Genomic DNA, 15,000 nt, shown 5'->3' on the forward strand with positions numbered 1-15,000 from the left:
TTGGCGCTGGCAGAAAAAGGGGCAAGGGATAGCAGAGGTCACAAATTTGTAGCTCGCTCCGCGTGTGGTGTAGCCCATTATCATTATGGCTATGAACCTCTGCAGCTTGTACCATAAGATAAGATAAGGCCCCGCCCCTGCATAAAACCCATTATCGCGTCAAGACAATAATGGGCCATTTTTCTCTAGGGAAATTGTGGATGTAAAGCCAGTATTTTGTTAAACCATAAGGCTACTTGAAGACATATAGAGTGGTTTTCAATTGAGTGTCAAAAGTAATTAGACAATTACTTTGGTTGTGGTTGTGGTTTTACTACGGTTTGAGATTGGCTGAGAAGTCTAACTAGTAAGTAACTGGTTCGGTTTTGTTATGCGACACTAAATTGAAAACCACTCTTACAATAATTGTTGCTATCCCTATTCAAATGAACAATTCAAATCAATTCTACTCATATAAATGTGCAACCTTTTTTGTTCAGCTATTACAAGAAATATTACCCTTTTCACTAAAGTCCTGATGTCTGGATTAAAAATGGCATCATCTATTAGTGATATGGCTGTGACATCAGGAGTACATAGATAGTTGTATACCCAGTGAGCTAAAAAGGCAGGTGGTGGACCCTCCTGGAGAATTGACATACCGTAAATGATCTAATAAATGCCAGGGTTCGTACGCGTCTTGAAAACCCTTGAATTTTGAGAGTACATTTTCAAGGCCATCAAAGTCTGAAAATCTCTGCTCTTCATTCCTGGTCCTTGAAAGTCCTTGAATTTTTTCTGACCCGCATTTTAATCTTTGAAAACTTCAGTTAAAGTGATCAGCCACTCAAGTCACGTCATATAAACGTGACGAGCTGTGGGGTTGAGAATGATTACCAGTGCCTTTGCATTTTTTTCAGGCATGTACGGTATGGAAAATGAGCAAGAATTGTATTGTCAGACTATTTCCATGCGTAAATTCTTTGACATAAATAAAAAAGAGGTCCTTGAAATTTCAAAAGTTGGTCCTTGAATTTTTGGTCTAAAAATGTGTACGAACCCTGAAACGCCCACTCTCAAATAAACCCCCCGTATCTAATAGACGCTCCCCTTGAGGTGTATAGTTTGTATTAGACGCCCCTCTCTAATAAACGCCACTTGTCTAATAGATGCCCCCCCCCCTTCCCCCACCCCACCCCCCAAGAATCGCATCAAAAATAAAGAAAACTCTCAGAAAATCACGCAATTTATTTAGCTTTCTTCATGTTTGACCAACCATGGCTTGCGAACAGCATCTTGTTTGATGTCTAGTTCAAAGTACGGATAGCGCTCTTTTATCTTGACTCAATATGTCAGCAACTTTCTTTCGGTTTGTCCTAGCTCGGTAACATCCAGGAACGACACTTCACATTTTCGTTTTCCACAAACTTTGACAGTGAAGAGTTTATTTCTGAAGCAGCCAGAAAACCAGCAAGCACCCTTGACAGCTCAATAGGGACATGCCCTGTTAAATCCAAATTTCCTTCGTCAGGTGATTCTTTGTCCACACCAACAGCATGAAGATCATACTCTTTTGCCTCCTCGCGGTTGTCTTTCTTGCAGATTAAAACCTCATCTAGAATTGGGGTCCACGTCACCTTGTATACATGATGTCCACGTATCGCTGCCTTAAACTTCATTTCATAGGACATGGAGAAACTAAAATTGCAGTCTGTCCTGGCCATGCTGCAAATCTTCCAAGTGTTATTGACCCTGATTGACCTTGATCTCTGTTTTTCGTTGGACTTTGATCACAAGCAAAGCATGTCTTGATTGACAAGTGACCGCCGTGTGGTACCACACACTGTACACGACCTTTACACGTGATTGAACAGCCGACCTTGTATATACCGGCAGGCTAGTACTGTCTACGGTAACTCTTTAAGCTCATATTTTTTAGTCGTTGTTTGGCATCATATCTACTTCTCATGATGCAGCTACCTCGCACAAAGGAGAGAAGAAGCAAAGCTTTACCATGTCATTTAAATACGAGGCGATAGAATACGCAGAAAGGGAATCTACAGTACTGTGCAAAAAAAATGCAAACAAATTTCGTTGAATTTCGGTTATTGTTCTCTCGAAAGTTCGCCGAAATTTCGGTGGGAAAGGTGTGATTTTTCAGGCGAAATTTCGAAGAACTTTCGCTGAGCCACACGAAAATTCGAATGCAGGACACAAATTCAGCAACGAAATTTCAGTTGGAGTTCGTATGTAATGAAACGAAAATTCGCAAATCCCACAACGAAATTTCAGTTGGAGTTCGTACGTACTGAAACAAAAATTCGCAAATCCAACAACGAAATTTCGGTTTTCTGCTCGCGCCAGTGATGCAATTTTTTCTAATTTTTTGGTCGCGTCGCTAGCGTGCGATGAAAATCGCAATTGTATCCACTCTTGAACTGGCGACGCGACAGCAGTAAAAAGCCATTGAAAAAAAATCGTGAGAAATCGATTTAGTTCAATTTGTCGCAATTTTTCCAGTTGTCGCGTCGGCAATGCAAGGGTGGCTATACTTGCGATTTTCATTGCGTGCTGGTGACGTGACAAAATTTCAAAAAATCGCATGACCGTCGCGAGCAAAATTGCACGTTTAGCCGCGGCCTAAAACGAAATTTCGTAAAGTGTTGGTTAGCATTTCGCATTTTAATGAATGAATGGAATCAACAACTGTACTCTTCTCTCAACCTAGAGTGTAATTTGCAATGGTATTTTGGCAACTGTGAATGAGAGTAAGGAAGTTTCCAGTTTTTAATAGGTGCATTCCCAAGCATTATCTTCTCTACCATCAATAAGAATTTTAAAATCCAGAGACTTTTGCTGAAAGCTCTCGTAAGCGACTACCCTCTATTGTTTTTAATTTTGGTCTCTTGCGAAAATCGGCTCATGTAAGCGACCGGCTCTTGTTGCAACCACTCTCACAAATTCCCTGCTTGGTCACTTATGAGGGTTTCGACTGGCCTTTTTCGTACGCTAACTTAAAAGGCAAATGCCTGCTGTGAACTTTCAATATTTCGCTATGCCACGACGAAATTTCGCTATGTCCCAACGAAATTTCGCTATGTCACGACGAAATTTCACTGTCACGACGAAATTTCGCTTGAATATTCGCGCGGCCGTTGCGAATTTTCGTTTTGATTCAAACAATAGGCTTTTCGAAAATTCGACAAAGTTCGCCCGAAATTTCGTTATATTTCGTCGAAAAGTAGCGAAAAGCGCGAAATTCGTTTGCATTCTTTTTGCACAGTACTGTAACCAAGCAGCGGCCAAAAAATAAGGTTGAAGTTAAGTGTAACCGCGAGTGGCGCGAAAACAAACAGTCAATCAAGGAATTGAAAGAAAAACACAAAGGGCAAGGAAGGGAAAGGCTTGAAGGATGTAGACAAAAGGTTATCGATGATAACCTTGATGAGATAATCCTTGAATGGATTCACGGTCGAAGAGCAAATGGCCTCAGCGTTTCTCGCAAAGTTATAAAGGCAAAACACTTGTATGAAGAAAGATGTCCAGAACATGAACAAGACTTGTTCAAGGCGACTGAAGGCTGGCTTCAGACGTTTATGCTGCAAAATGGGCTTTTACTGAGAAGGAAGGCAACTACTGCCCAGCAAGATCCACATCGAGTTATCGATAAACTGATATCCTATATCCTTCATGTTCGCCGCCTTTCGCAACAACACAACTATTAGCCTCCTTGTATTATAGCTATGGATGAAACGCCTGTATGGGATGATATGGTCTCTGACACTACTGTCGATAAAGTAGGAGCTACATTTGAAGACGACAGGACATGTAAAAGTCATGGTCACAGTTATCTGCTCGAGCTGACGGAACAAAATTAAAACCATTCATTGTGTTTCGTGGTGCGAAGCGAGAGTCGAAGAAGCTAAACGAAAATTATAAGCATAAATGCATTATAGCCACATCAGCCAATGCGTGGATGAATGAAGAATTAACCCTGAACTGGGTGAGAAGCGTTCTTGGAGCGTTTTCCTTTAAAAGACGCCTACTGGCATGGGATTCGTACGAATGTCACATGATGCAAAGCGTAAAGGAAGCACTTTCCAGAATCAATGTTGACCATGTCATCATCCCTGGTGGCTGTACAAAGTACGTACAGGCGCCAGATATAAGCTGGAACAAACCGTTCAAGGCATTAGCTGCTGAGCAGTACGATCAATGGATGGCTAGTGGTGTTCAAGAATACACAGAAGCTGGAAATATGCGGCCACCATCAAGAAAGACCATCGTGGAATATGTATTGACCGCCTGGTCTCGGCTATCTGCACATGTCATTTCAAAGTCATTCAAGTCATGTGCGTTAAATCTGGCAGTTGATGGAACAGAAGATTCAGTGATTCATTGCCTCAAGAAAGAACAACCTTGCGAAGTGGGATCAGACCAGCTCCAAGGGCAACTCTCCGAATTGGATGAGCCCAACCTCCCAAACTCTTTCATTGTCATCACGGATTCGAATGTAGAAGAGGCCAACGATGCCAACTTGTCAGTTGCAATTGACCCAGATGACAATGATGACATTGATGTCGAACTATAAACGATATCAAATTAGTATAATCTCTAGGCTGAGTTACATTCAGTAGCGCATATTAAAGTTGTCTCATGCTCACAAACTTGTTAACGTTTCAGTTAAATTGAAATAAATGCCCCTCTCTAATAAACGCCTCATATCTATTAAACACCCCCCCTAGAACCCCTAAAATTTAATAGATGCCCCGGGTGTTTATTAGATCATTTATGGTAACCATGACTTGCCAACAACTTTGAAGGAGCCATTCTCTACAGCCTCAACATGGGGTCCCGGTGACAGACCACTAATTTCAGTGCCCTCGAATAGGTTTGTCTGAATTGCAGTCATAAATGCTGCAGAAAACAATGTTAAAAAAGATTTGAGGGAAATGGATATCAATTAATAATGGGAATTATATGCTCATAAAGTGAACATATTGACAATACACACACATATGCGTTCCTAATATTTTACGTGGAAAGTAATATAATTCTTTCTGTCCTATTTGTATCTTTACGGTAACTGAGTTGCAGCCACTCATAGGGAGTTTTCTCAGATGTCACACTGACCAGAAAACCACCTTTGCTGACCTGTCATTGTCAGTGCCAATAATAACAAATTTGCATCTATGATTACAATAATGCTGTTCATGGTAAAGTACTTTCAGCCAGTCACTTCCTATTCAAGCAGGAGTAGAAATTATCATTAAAAGATCATTAGTTAGGAAGGACTTAAAGATAGCCTATTTCATACAAGTGTCCTGGAGGCAACTTGACCGAGTGGTTTTGGACGCTGGATTGAAAATCTGGAGGTTCCTGGTTCAAATCCTCCACCTTAACTCCTTGACCGTGTTGTGTAAATAGCCAACTGGTCAGCCTCCCACCAGTTGGGATTCTTAACAGTTTATGTTCTATGTGGAATGTTTGTTTACTTATTTACAGTGTGCCAAGTTAGCACAACAGTGCTAAATACATTCGTCACTTAAATAAAGTTATAATAATAATAATAATAATAATAATAATTATTATTATTATTATTATTGTATCTTTACGGTCATGAAGGTTACCAAGGAAGATGTTCTCGACGCTAGTGGATCACTACAGGTGTGCGCAGGCCTTAGGAGTGGGAGCGAGGCTGCTGTCCATGCAATGCATTCTATATTCGAAGAGGAAGAAACTGATGCCGTACTCCTGATTGATGCCTCAAATGCTTTCAACGCATTAAACAGAGCTGCTGCGCTTCACAATATAAGGGTTCTGTGTCCACCCATAGCAACTTACGCAATTAATACGTACCGGCAACCGGCGAGATTGTTTATAACAGGAGGAAGCGAGCTCAAATCCGCGGAAGGCACAACACAAGGGGATCCCCTGTCGATGGCGATTTACGCCATCAGTCTTCAACCCTTGATTACACGTTTGGGTATCTCGAGTGACGCGAAACAATGCTGGTATGCTGATGACGCAAGTGGTTCCGGATCTTTGGAAGCGATAAAGCAATGGTGGGACGAACTAACTGAAGCCGGGCCTAGCCTGGGATACTATCCAAACGCTAAGAAATGTTGGCTTATTACCAAACCTGAAAAGATGGAGCGTGCTCGAGTAATTTTCGAAGGAACTGCGATTAACATCTCTACGCAGGGTCAAAGGCATCTGGGGGCAGCCCTGGGCTCCAGAGAATATCTGGAAGAATATGTCGGTAGCAAGGTGGAGGATTGGGTAAGCCAGGTGGTTAAGCTGGCAGAATTTGCCATGTCACAACCACAAGCGTGCTACGCAGCCTTTACATTTGGCTTGCGGCACCGATGGACATATTTTCTCAGAACACTCCCAGGTGTAGAAGATCTACTAGAACCTTTAGAACGCGTCATTGCAGATGTCTTAATACCGTCAATAACGGACCATCATTGCACAACGCCGAGCGAAAGAGACCTCTTGGCATTGCCAGTTAGACTGGGTGGGCTTGGAATTATAAATCCAAGCCAGGATGCAGATCTAGAGTACCAAGCGTCAATGAAGACCACAGCGCCACTAGTCGAGAAAATTGTTTCACAAGCCCATGAAAAACCAGACGATGCCATTGTTAACTCACTACAGCAGAGTGTGCGAAGAGAGAAAAACGAAGTGCCTCGAAGAAAACTGAATGACATCAAGAACTCTCTTACTCTGAAGACACAGCGCGCGGTTGAACTTGCTTCTGAAAAAGGTGCATCTAACTGGCTGACAGTCATACCGATCGATGAAATGGGCTTCACTCTGAACAAGGGCGAGTTTCGAGACGCTCTAAAGCTCAGATATGACTGGGAAATCGCGGATAAGCCATCTATTTGCGTGTGTGGCGATGTCTTTAATGTTGATCATGCCATGGTCTGCAGGCGTGGAGGCTTCATAATACAGCGCCATAATGAACTGAGAGATCTTGAGGCAGACATGCTCAGCATGGTCTGCAATGATGTCGAGATTGAGCCCGTCCTCCAGGAGCTCACGGGAGAGTCGCTGCCAAGCGGAGCTAACAGAGCTCAAAAAATGCTATTCTGATATAAAATTTGCTTATTTTACTCAGATCAGTATGACTTACAAGGTAATCAAGCTGATAAAAATAAATTAAATCTCCAAAAGAAGTAGGGGAATTTCTTAATTCATAGACTTTGAGAAAACCTATCTGTGATAAGTATTTGACAAGTAATTTGCAATGGATGTCTTTCCTCTGCTTCCCAGAGTAAGAGGAAAAGAAAACTAGCACATGGCACAAGAGCATTAATGATCGAAAGTTTCAACTGATTAGCAAAGTTGGATTCAATACTTTCTGGGTTTTTTTTCTTCTATAAGAATCACGGCTGCAACTCCTATTTTTCCTAAAACCACACATTGGATACCAAAAAGTAGGAAGAGTTCTCTTAAAAGTTAAAATCATATTGAGCAGAGGTACATAAACAACTATTGCATTACTTCAGGAGGAAATTGCAATTTAGCATTTCACAAACAAACAGATTTGAATGAAATAAATGTATCCATATTGTATATAAATGGGGTAATGCGTAGTTCCATAAATTATCCATACCTCCCCTACACAGAGAATTTTTCCTAAGGAACCCCGTCCCCTGCTCCTCTGGAAATTCCAATTAAGCTTCATACTGCACGTCATTTCCTTAACGTTTTTGACCTTGGAGACCCCTGCCACCACCCATGTATTTCAAATCCCTTTCTATAGGGGAGGGGTATGGTAACAGTGAAAATAATTGTCCAAGCTTTTAATATGTTTGTTTTCACAGGTGAGGTGGCATCTCAACTCCCCTCCCTTTCTCCCGCTTTGGATTACATACCTACGAATACCATCAATTTGTTCACTGCTTGAGTCAGCACCTAAAAGTTTTTCAGCAACTTCATTCCTTGAGCTGTTATTTTCAAGGGCTTGGGCAATTTCCTCCTCAGAGTTACTTGGGAAGGTTTCTTTCAAAGCTTCGAGATCACTTGCTTCTGTACATAGTCAAATGTAATCAGCGTAATCACATCAAATCGAGGCTGCATGTTTGATAACTTCCGTACGGATTGACGAGTCTTTTCAAAGGGGTGGAGTGGGGGCAGGAAAGGAAATTTGAACCCTGGCTGGTATCTTAAATGTATCCAAGTTCCTTTAGCTAACTTACATCAAAGATTAACAAAATGGAACAACAATTAAAATGAGATTGAAAAATGAGAGTTGCCTACCAGTTCTTTCATCTGAGGTACCAGGTTCACTAGCCTCCCTAGGACACCTTTCCATTTCCCTAATTTCCTTTTCGTCATTACCATCATCTGAGCTCCCAGTTACGTCTCTTTTCGACTCTCTTTTCGAACAAGCACCAGACAAAAAATCGCACAAATGCGATTCTTTGGCAGGCTTACCGGGGCTTCGCTGTCGCTTTTATCCAACATGTCTGTGAAGTCGTCGACAGGGATTAAGTAGAATGTCAAACGCTTAAACTCTTTGCCAATTGCTTGCTTATATGTGAAAAGTTGAAACTTATTGTTTGTCCCGGGAACATTAACCACTTCTAGCAAAGAGTACTGAAGCCTGTCGTCGAATGAGTGATCGAAGCTTGCATGTTTGGCTTTTGCTTTCTGCAGTATCTCCTCTTTGTTGGCTAGGGAGTTGACGGTGATAATCTGAGTCTTGCCACAACGAAGTTTAATTACTCCGTCTTTTTGCGCTGCTAAACCAACTTTGATTTCAACATTTGTCGATTTTTGTGCCGATTGCTTGCCCTTGGAATGGCCTGGATGGTTCCCTCTCATTTTTTTCCTGGGGGGCTTAAAACCACTCTGACTATCCTCTTCTCGCTTTGCATAAAATTCGTCAAACCATAGAGTACATTCAGAGGGCTGCAGGTGCACCACACTTGAAGATGGACTTATGGCTTGACTGATCTCGCGCTCTGTTCGAGAGGAACCAAGCATTTGGGACACCTCTTCATGGACTGCTGCACGAATTTCGTTGCAAACATAATTAGACGCCATTTTGAATGTAATCCCAAGGAAAAAGCGCGCAAGCTTGGGCTTACTACTCGGTCCCAGGCCTTCACTCTCAATTGCGCACGCATAGATTGTCCCGTTCATTTGCGGCCTGCCTTAGCTTTTGTTTGCAGTGAAATTTTTTCTACGTGTTTAGGTATGGTTTGCTTTCATTTCCAGTGTGCGGTTAAAGTTTTTTACTTTGATGAGAAGTGGCGTTTATATTTGCGGCGTGCCGAAGCATTTTGTCTGCAGTGAATTGTTTTCACTTGATTTGGGGTGTGCGTTTTGCTTTCAGTTGCATCAACTGTAACATTTCTTTTATTGGGGGTGTAGCATTACGCATTATTGTGTAGGAGTGCTTTCGATTTTTCATTGGCAGTGTGGGTTTAATTTTATTCGTAGTGTATTTGATTTAGTTTGCAGTAGTATATTTTTGTAATTTGTGTTTTTTTTGGTTTGTAGCGCTGTCCCTAATGAGCCACCGTATTTATTGTTATTTTACTGTCTCAAAACTTAAAGTAACAGTCAAAAAGGGCCTACATTGTAAGTCATGCTTTTAGCCAACCTTGCTGAGTGACATTGATTATCTAAACTTGTGTAATGTGTTTGCCTCAAGTGCTAACAACTACTGAAAAGGAAAGTATGGCTGGGAAAAGGCCTCATGTTTCACAAACGTAGTGTGACTACTGTGACAAAGGGTTCACAACCCAATACTCTACAAAGTTAACAATAAATTTCAGTTGTAAAACCAGAAACATTGCAATTAATTGCTTACATGGATCACAGCTTGTTCGAACCCAAAATTCCTGAAAATTCTGTCGCATCATACTAAGACTTCATTTGCTTATTGATCGATACAAAACTTTGACAGGCTGGTGGTCTGGATCAGAGAAGTGACACCAATTATTGAACTAACATTAATTGTCACTATCAGAGTCAGAAGAAAAATCAAAGTAAGCAATAAAATTATTGACCTGTTCAGGGTAGCATGGGATGTTTTGGTGTCAATACCTGCTCAATTCCATTGAAAATTTCTTGAAAAACCTCAAGAATCTTGACTGCGTGCAATGTGGAAAAGACAGGAAATGAAGTCATCATGTCCTCAACTGTAAAAGGTTTTGAACAATTTTTAACGTCTTTGCAAAGTTCACATGAAAATCCATGAGATGCATCTTCATCAAATAGCACTCCACCACTACCAACTAGGGTTTCCCTTAATTGCAATAATGCCTCATTAAAGGTTATTTACATCTTGTAGCGACACACAGGTCAAAGCCAGAGATTGCCCTTTCTTAATCTGGTCTTCCATCAGGCTTTTCCACGGGCAAATAACTAAAATCACACTGTTCGGATGAAATCCTTCTGAAATCTTCTTCGGTTCAATCACCGTGGAGAACAGCTGAAAAATAAAGCTGTTACCGAAAACATCCCTTCCTTCCAGTAAACAATTCACAGCTATTTTCTGCTCTTCTTTTAGTTCGAAATTGAGTCAGAATTGACCGAAAGCTTGAGAAACGCTCCTTGAACAAAGTCTGCACACGCCATCTTGTTTTGTGAAATGCACCATTGCACTGGTTTTTGTAACCTGTCATTTTTAACCAATGAGATCGCTGCGTTCGTCAGCGAACGCGGGGAATTCAAAACTCAATAGCTCACGTGCAGGCTCACTTTTCCTCGCCCCATTCTTCTCTCCCCGTCGCCCTTTTGCGTATTCCTGTGCCTACAAGTGCTTACAAGTGAGCCTGTTCGGAGGCTATCTGGCTCCTTCAGAGATTTCTGATCACCTTCCCCAGCCAAACACTCTGGTCTATCACAAACGACCACTGAACATTTCAGTGTGGCTAAAAATGTGATGTTGAGTCGTGATTGGTAGTAGTTGAAATGTAAAATTTTATGAAAAATCAAAAGAAATGCATCTTCCAGTCAACTTTCAGCACTGCCTTAATGCTGATGTATAGTAACAATTAGCGCAATTTCCGACCGATTACCCGCCGGTAATGTGTTAATTTTTACGCAAACAGTTGTTGTTGCTAGTTATAGAAAGGTGCGGCTAATGTGTTATATAATTTTGAAATCTTCCGGTATAGTTTTAAATATAAAAATCATTAAAGAAACTGTTCCTGAAAAACTGTGTATTGCCTCATTTTTTTAGCTTTGATTGCCTAATAGACTCTCATGCTCTCGATGAAAACTGATGCAAGATGAAAACATATCAGCAAACATCATTGGCAAACAAAATCTTTTATCACGTGTGTGCTACTACTTTGTTACCTTCCTCATTTCACAGCTTGTTTCTTTGAAAATAAAAGCATTATTCACCAACTGGAATAATAAACTCAGAAAGCAAAAGAATAATACTGTGAAATAGCAGGCTTCACACACAAAAAAATTATGCTGACATGTTTATTTCATGGTGCTGCTGCCGCCCACATAATTAATATGACGTGACATAAAAGGTGATTGTCGGCAGGCGTGTAAACAAACATTCACAGGCAAAATTAAAAAATACTCCTTGCAAGCACTGCAGGTAGAGAGTATTTTCCCACCTCAAGCAATTTGTTTGAGTCAGTAGATGCTGAGAGATCGATTTTTTTAGAACGGATTTTTACAAGCGGTATCATTCAATGGAAGATCAAAAACATTAGACGTGAAAACTTACCAATTACATGCTAAAGGATATTGTGTTAACAAAAGCAATGCATGGAGTTTTAATTTGCTTCAAAACGTTATGAATAGGTAATTGCCTGAATGAGAAATACACGCCTTGATCATTTACGATAAATCTACACTTTTACGGGCTATCGTCACTCCAACTTTGTGAGTTTGAGAATTCCTTTTGTTTTTGGGTGTGGGTTATCTGCTAGTGTGGGTAATCTGTTGAAATTTTTTCTTGTTATCGCAGAAAAAATAACCCATGTGGGTCATCTGTCGTGCGAGTAAACGGCCGGAAATTACGATAATAAAGGCTGTTTGTCTATACATGTATGTACACTACTACCTTTTCAAGTTTTGTATTGTCGTATTGAAAAGGGGAAGATTTCTTTACAGGACATTCTCAAAGACCAAAGCCAACACAAAGCAGTCTCATGGGAGACTGGTTGCCTTTACTAAAAAACACAGCAATCACATATCTCTTGCTCGAGTTTATCTTAAAAGTCAATTGCTTGCACTTTGTGAAGCATATGGAAATCCCCTGTCTGTAAGACCAATGAAGCAAGTCTTAGCTCAAACCCTTTTTGAAGCTATTGCAAACAATCCGAATGTGCCCTTCAGAGCGACTTTAGACAACAGGATCTCTCAGAGTGATAGACAGGTCTGAGAGTGATGGAAACATCAGAATACGTCTTTCGAGAGGTAACCTATTTCTGATAATGTTGACACTCATTCTCTTTTCCTCATCAGATAGAGGTATTAATAGTGTAATACATGGAATAATTACTATGCCCTCATAATTTTACGAAACAAGACAGGCAGTCACTGAGAAGGAATGATTGTCTCACTGAGAACCTGCTATTGAAAGCCTTGTCTCGTTTTCATTAGTGTGGCATGATGCATTGCTCTTAGGGCTACAGTGTGTAATAGTAGTCTGTCCAAGTCAAATGGAGTTTTGAGTCTATTGCTGTTGAAGAAAGGTTTGGTTGTCATTGTGGCCATTACATGAACAGATTTGGCAGACGTGATTTTCCACACAGTCTTGGTTCACTATTGCAGGTTTGACGACTGCATTTTTCACTTTAAGTAAGTTATAGTGGACCATAGACTGAAAGCCAAAGCACATGGATTCTAAATCAAAATGAAGTTTGCTTGAAATAAATAGGTTTTTCTTGTTTTCTGTTGCTTTCGCCCATTGGGAGATCCATTGGTGGAATTTGTTATGCCTGTGTAGACAGTTGTCTTCAGTGAAACAGACGTTGAGCCTGTCATTGAACAAGCGAACCATCTCACTGGTGTGTTGTAGTAGGTCAACCACTGCATCCAGTGATGCATCTTGTATGATTGACCAATTACTGAAACCTATTTACACGCATGAAGAATTATGGATTATGATACAACATTACAAGGATGTTGAACATATAGATTGTAATGATTTAGTCTTTCAAATAAACATTGAGAAAACAGAAAGTAAAACAATTCATCATAGAATCCAGCTGGCTAAAGTAATTTAAAAATGTAAGTGTTCACTTGCATTAAGAACAACATCTTGGCGTCCAATACGTCTTCTGCTAATTTGTTCCTCATCACTGAAGCAGAATCCAGATCAAAATGCTGTGGTGTAAGTTTTTCATGCAATGGTAGGGAGAAGCTTTGCTGAAGAAACTGGGACGAGTGGCTGTACATGGCGGACGTGTTTTTCTGAGCTCCGTGGCTCTGAGAGATAAAACATGAGATAATGGCAGGAGAATGATGGAGACTGGCCGGATTGTACGTAAAAGAAGTGATCTTAGTAGTGCCAGCAGCGAAGAATCTATAAAATCTCCAAACGGAAAGCGATTTAATGAAGGAAAAATAGCGACTATGGGAGACGTTGCACGTGGCGTTCAATCTGGCCAAGACTTAACACTGGCAACGATTTGGGAGGTGGTGAAAAGAATTGAAACTAATACTAATTTAATGCCTGAAGAACAGAAAATTTTAAAAAGAAATTACGAAGAACTACGAGTCAGTCTAAAGTTCACACAAGCAAGGGTTGACTCTGTGGTGAAAGAGAATGAGGAGCTAAAGAACAAGATAAAAACTGTGTCAAACAACTGCGCTAGTCTACAGCAGAAAGCCGTAGATTTGGAGAATAAGTTAGAGGCTAGCAAGGTACAGAAGCTTTCCTTAGAAATGAAAGTAAATGAGCTCTCATTAAAGCACGACGATCTTGAACAATATACTAGGAAATTTAACTTAGAGATATATGGCATTCCCGAAAAAAGCAAAGAAGATACAGAACAGATCATCCTTGACCTTGCGAAGTGATTGAAGGTGGACCTGGCACCAGAAGACGTCGATATTTCCCACCACGTGAAAAAAGGTAACATCCAACCTAGGCCAATAATTGTTAGATTTTCCAATTATTATAGTAAAGAATGTATCACAATCACAATCGTATGTATCACAATCGTCCTAAGCTGTGCAGAGCAAACGTTCGGGAGTCTTTGCGAGGCGCAGAAAGAGTGTACATGTACATAAACGAAAATCTGACGGCTCAAAGGGCAAGTTTATTCAAGAAAGTGCAAGATAAGAAGCGTCTTCACGAAGATTGGCGAGTTTGGACTCTGGACAGAAAGATTTATGTCAAAACAGATCCCGCTAGCACCGAAATAAAAATTCAACATCTTAAAGATCTTGATAAGCTTTAGACCTGAAGAATGTATAATATTTATATTATTCATTTCGTTACGTCTTCCCTGCCTGCAAGATATTGGTTCAACTATATTGTTTTTATTTTTCCTTTTGTTATCTCAACTATCTAGTCATGTTTTTTTTTCTCTCTCTCGATTACGATCTTGGGTTAGAAATTTGCATTTGATTGTTGGTTGAACTGTTTAATCCGAGGAGAAAGAACTATTTTATACCGTGTGATTGTTGTCGATATAGTGTTACTAGTTTACTATTGTGTTACATTATTTATTTTTTGAAGCATAGCTTGTTTGTAATTAGCCTTACTTGTTTTTTACTCTTTTAGCCGTTAATTATTAATTATTAGCTTATTATTGTTGCTGTGCTGTTGTTCTTTTTTTTCGTGTAGGTTGGTATGTCTAGTCTTTTGAAAATAATTAGTCTTAATGTTAGGGGTTTGCCTAATCAAATCAAACGGAGAGGAATCTTCTCATTTTTAAAGAACCAAAAGGCGACACAATATTGTCTTCAGGAAACTTTTTCTCAGGAAAAGGATGGGAATATCTGGTCTGAGGAATGGGGAGGACAAGCTTTATTTCCTCATGGGTCGGAACACTCTAGGGGTGTATGTATCCTTCT

At 40.4% G+C, this 15,000-nt stretch overlaps 1 protein-coding gene and 1 pseudogene across 1 annotated transcript; one reads left to right on the forward strand and one right to left on the reverse strand.

Moving 5' to 3' along the window:
* The window catches only part of LOC138058863 (G2/M phase-specific E3 ubiquitin-protein ligase-like), an 18,019-nt pseudogene extending 13,116 nt beyond the window's left edge, over positions 1–4,903 (reverse strand).
* A 695-nt stretch (positions 4,904–5,598) lies between these two features.
* LOC138058873 (uncharacterized) lies at positions 5,599–7,080 on the forward strand. Its single transcript, XM_068904322.1, has one exon. It carries the CDS (start codon positions 5,599–5,601, stop codon positions 7,078–7,080), a length of 1,482 nt encoding a protein of 493 aa, XP_068760423.1.
* Positions 7,081–15,000: the final 7,920 nt, after the last annotated feature.

Source organism: Montipora capricornis, chromosome 1, assembly GCF_036669925.1.
Source record: "Montipora capricornis isolate CH-2021 chromosome 1, ASM3666992v2, whole genome shotgun sequence".
Classification (NCBI taxonomy): domain Eukaryota; kingdom Metazoa; phylum Cnidaria; class Anthozoa; order Scleractinia; family Acroporidae; genus Montipora; species Montipora capricornis.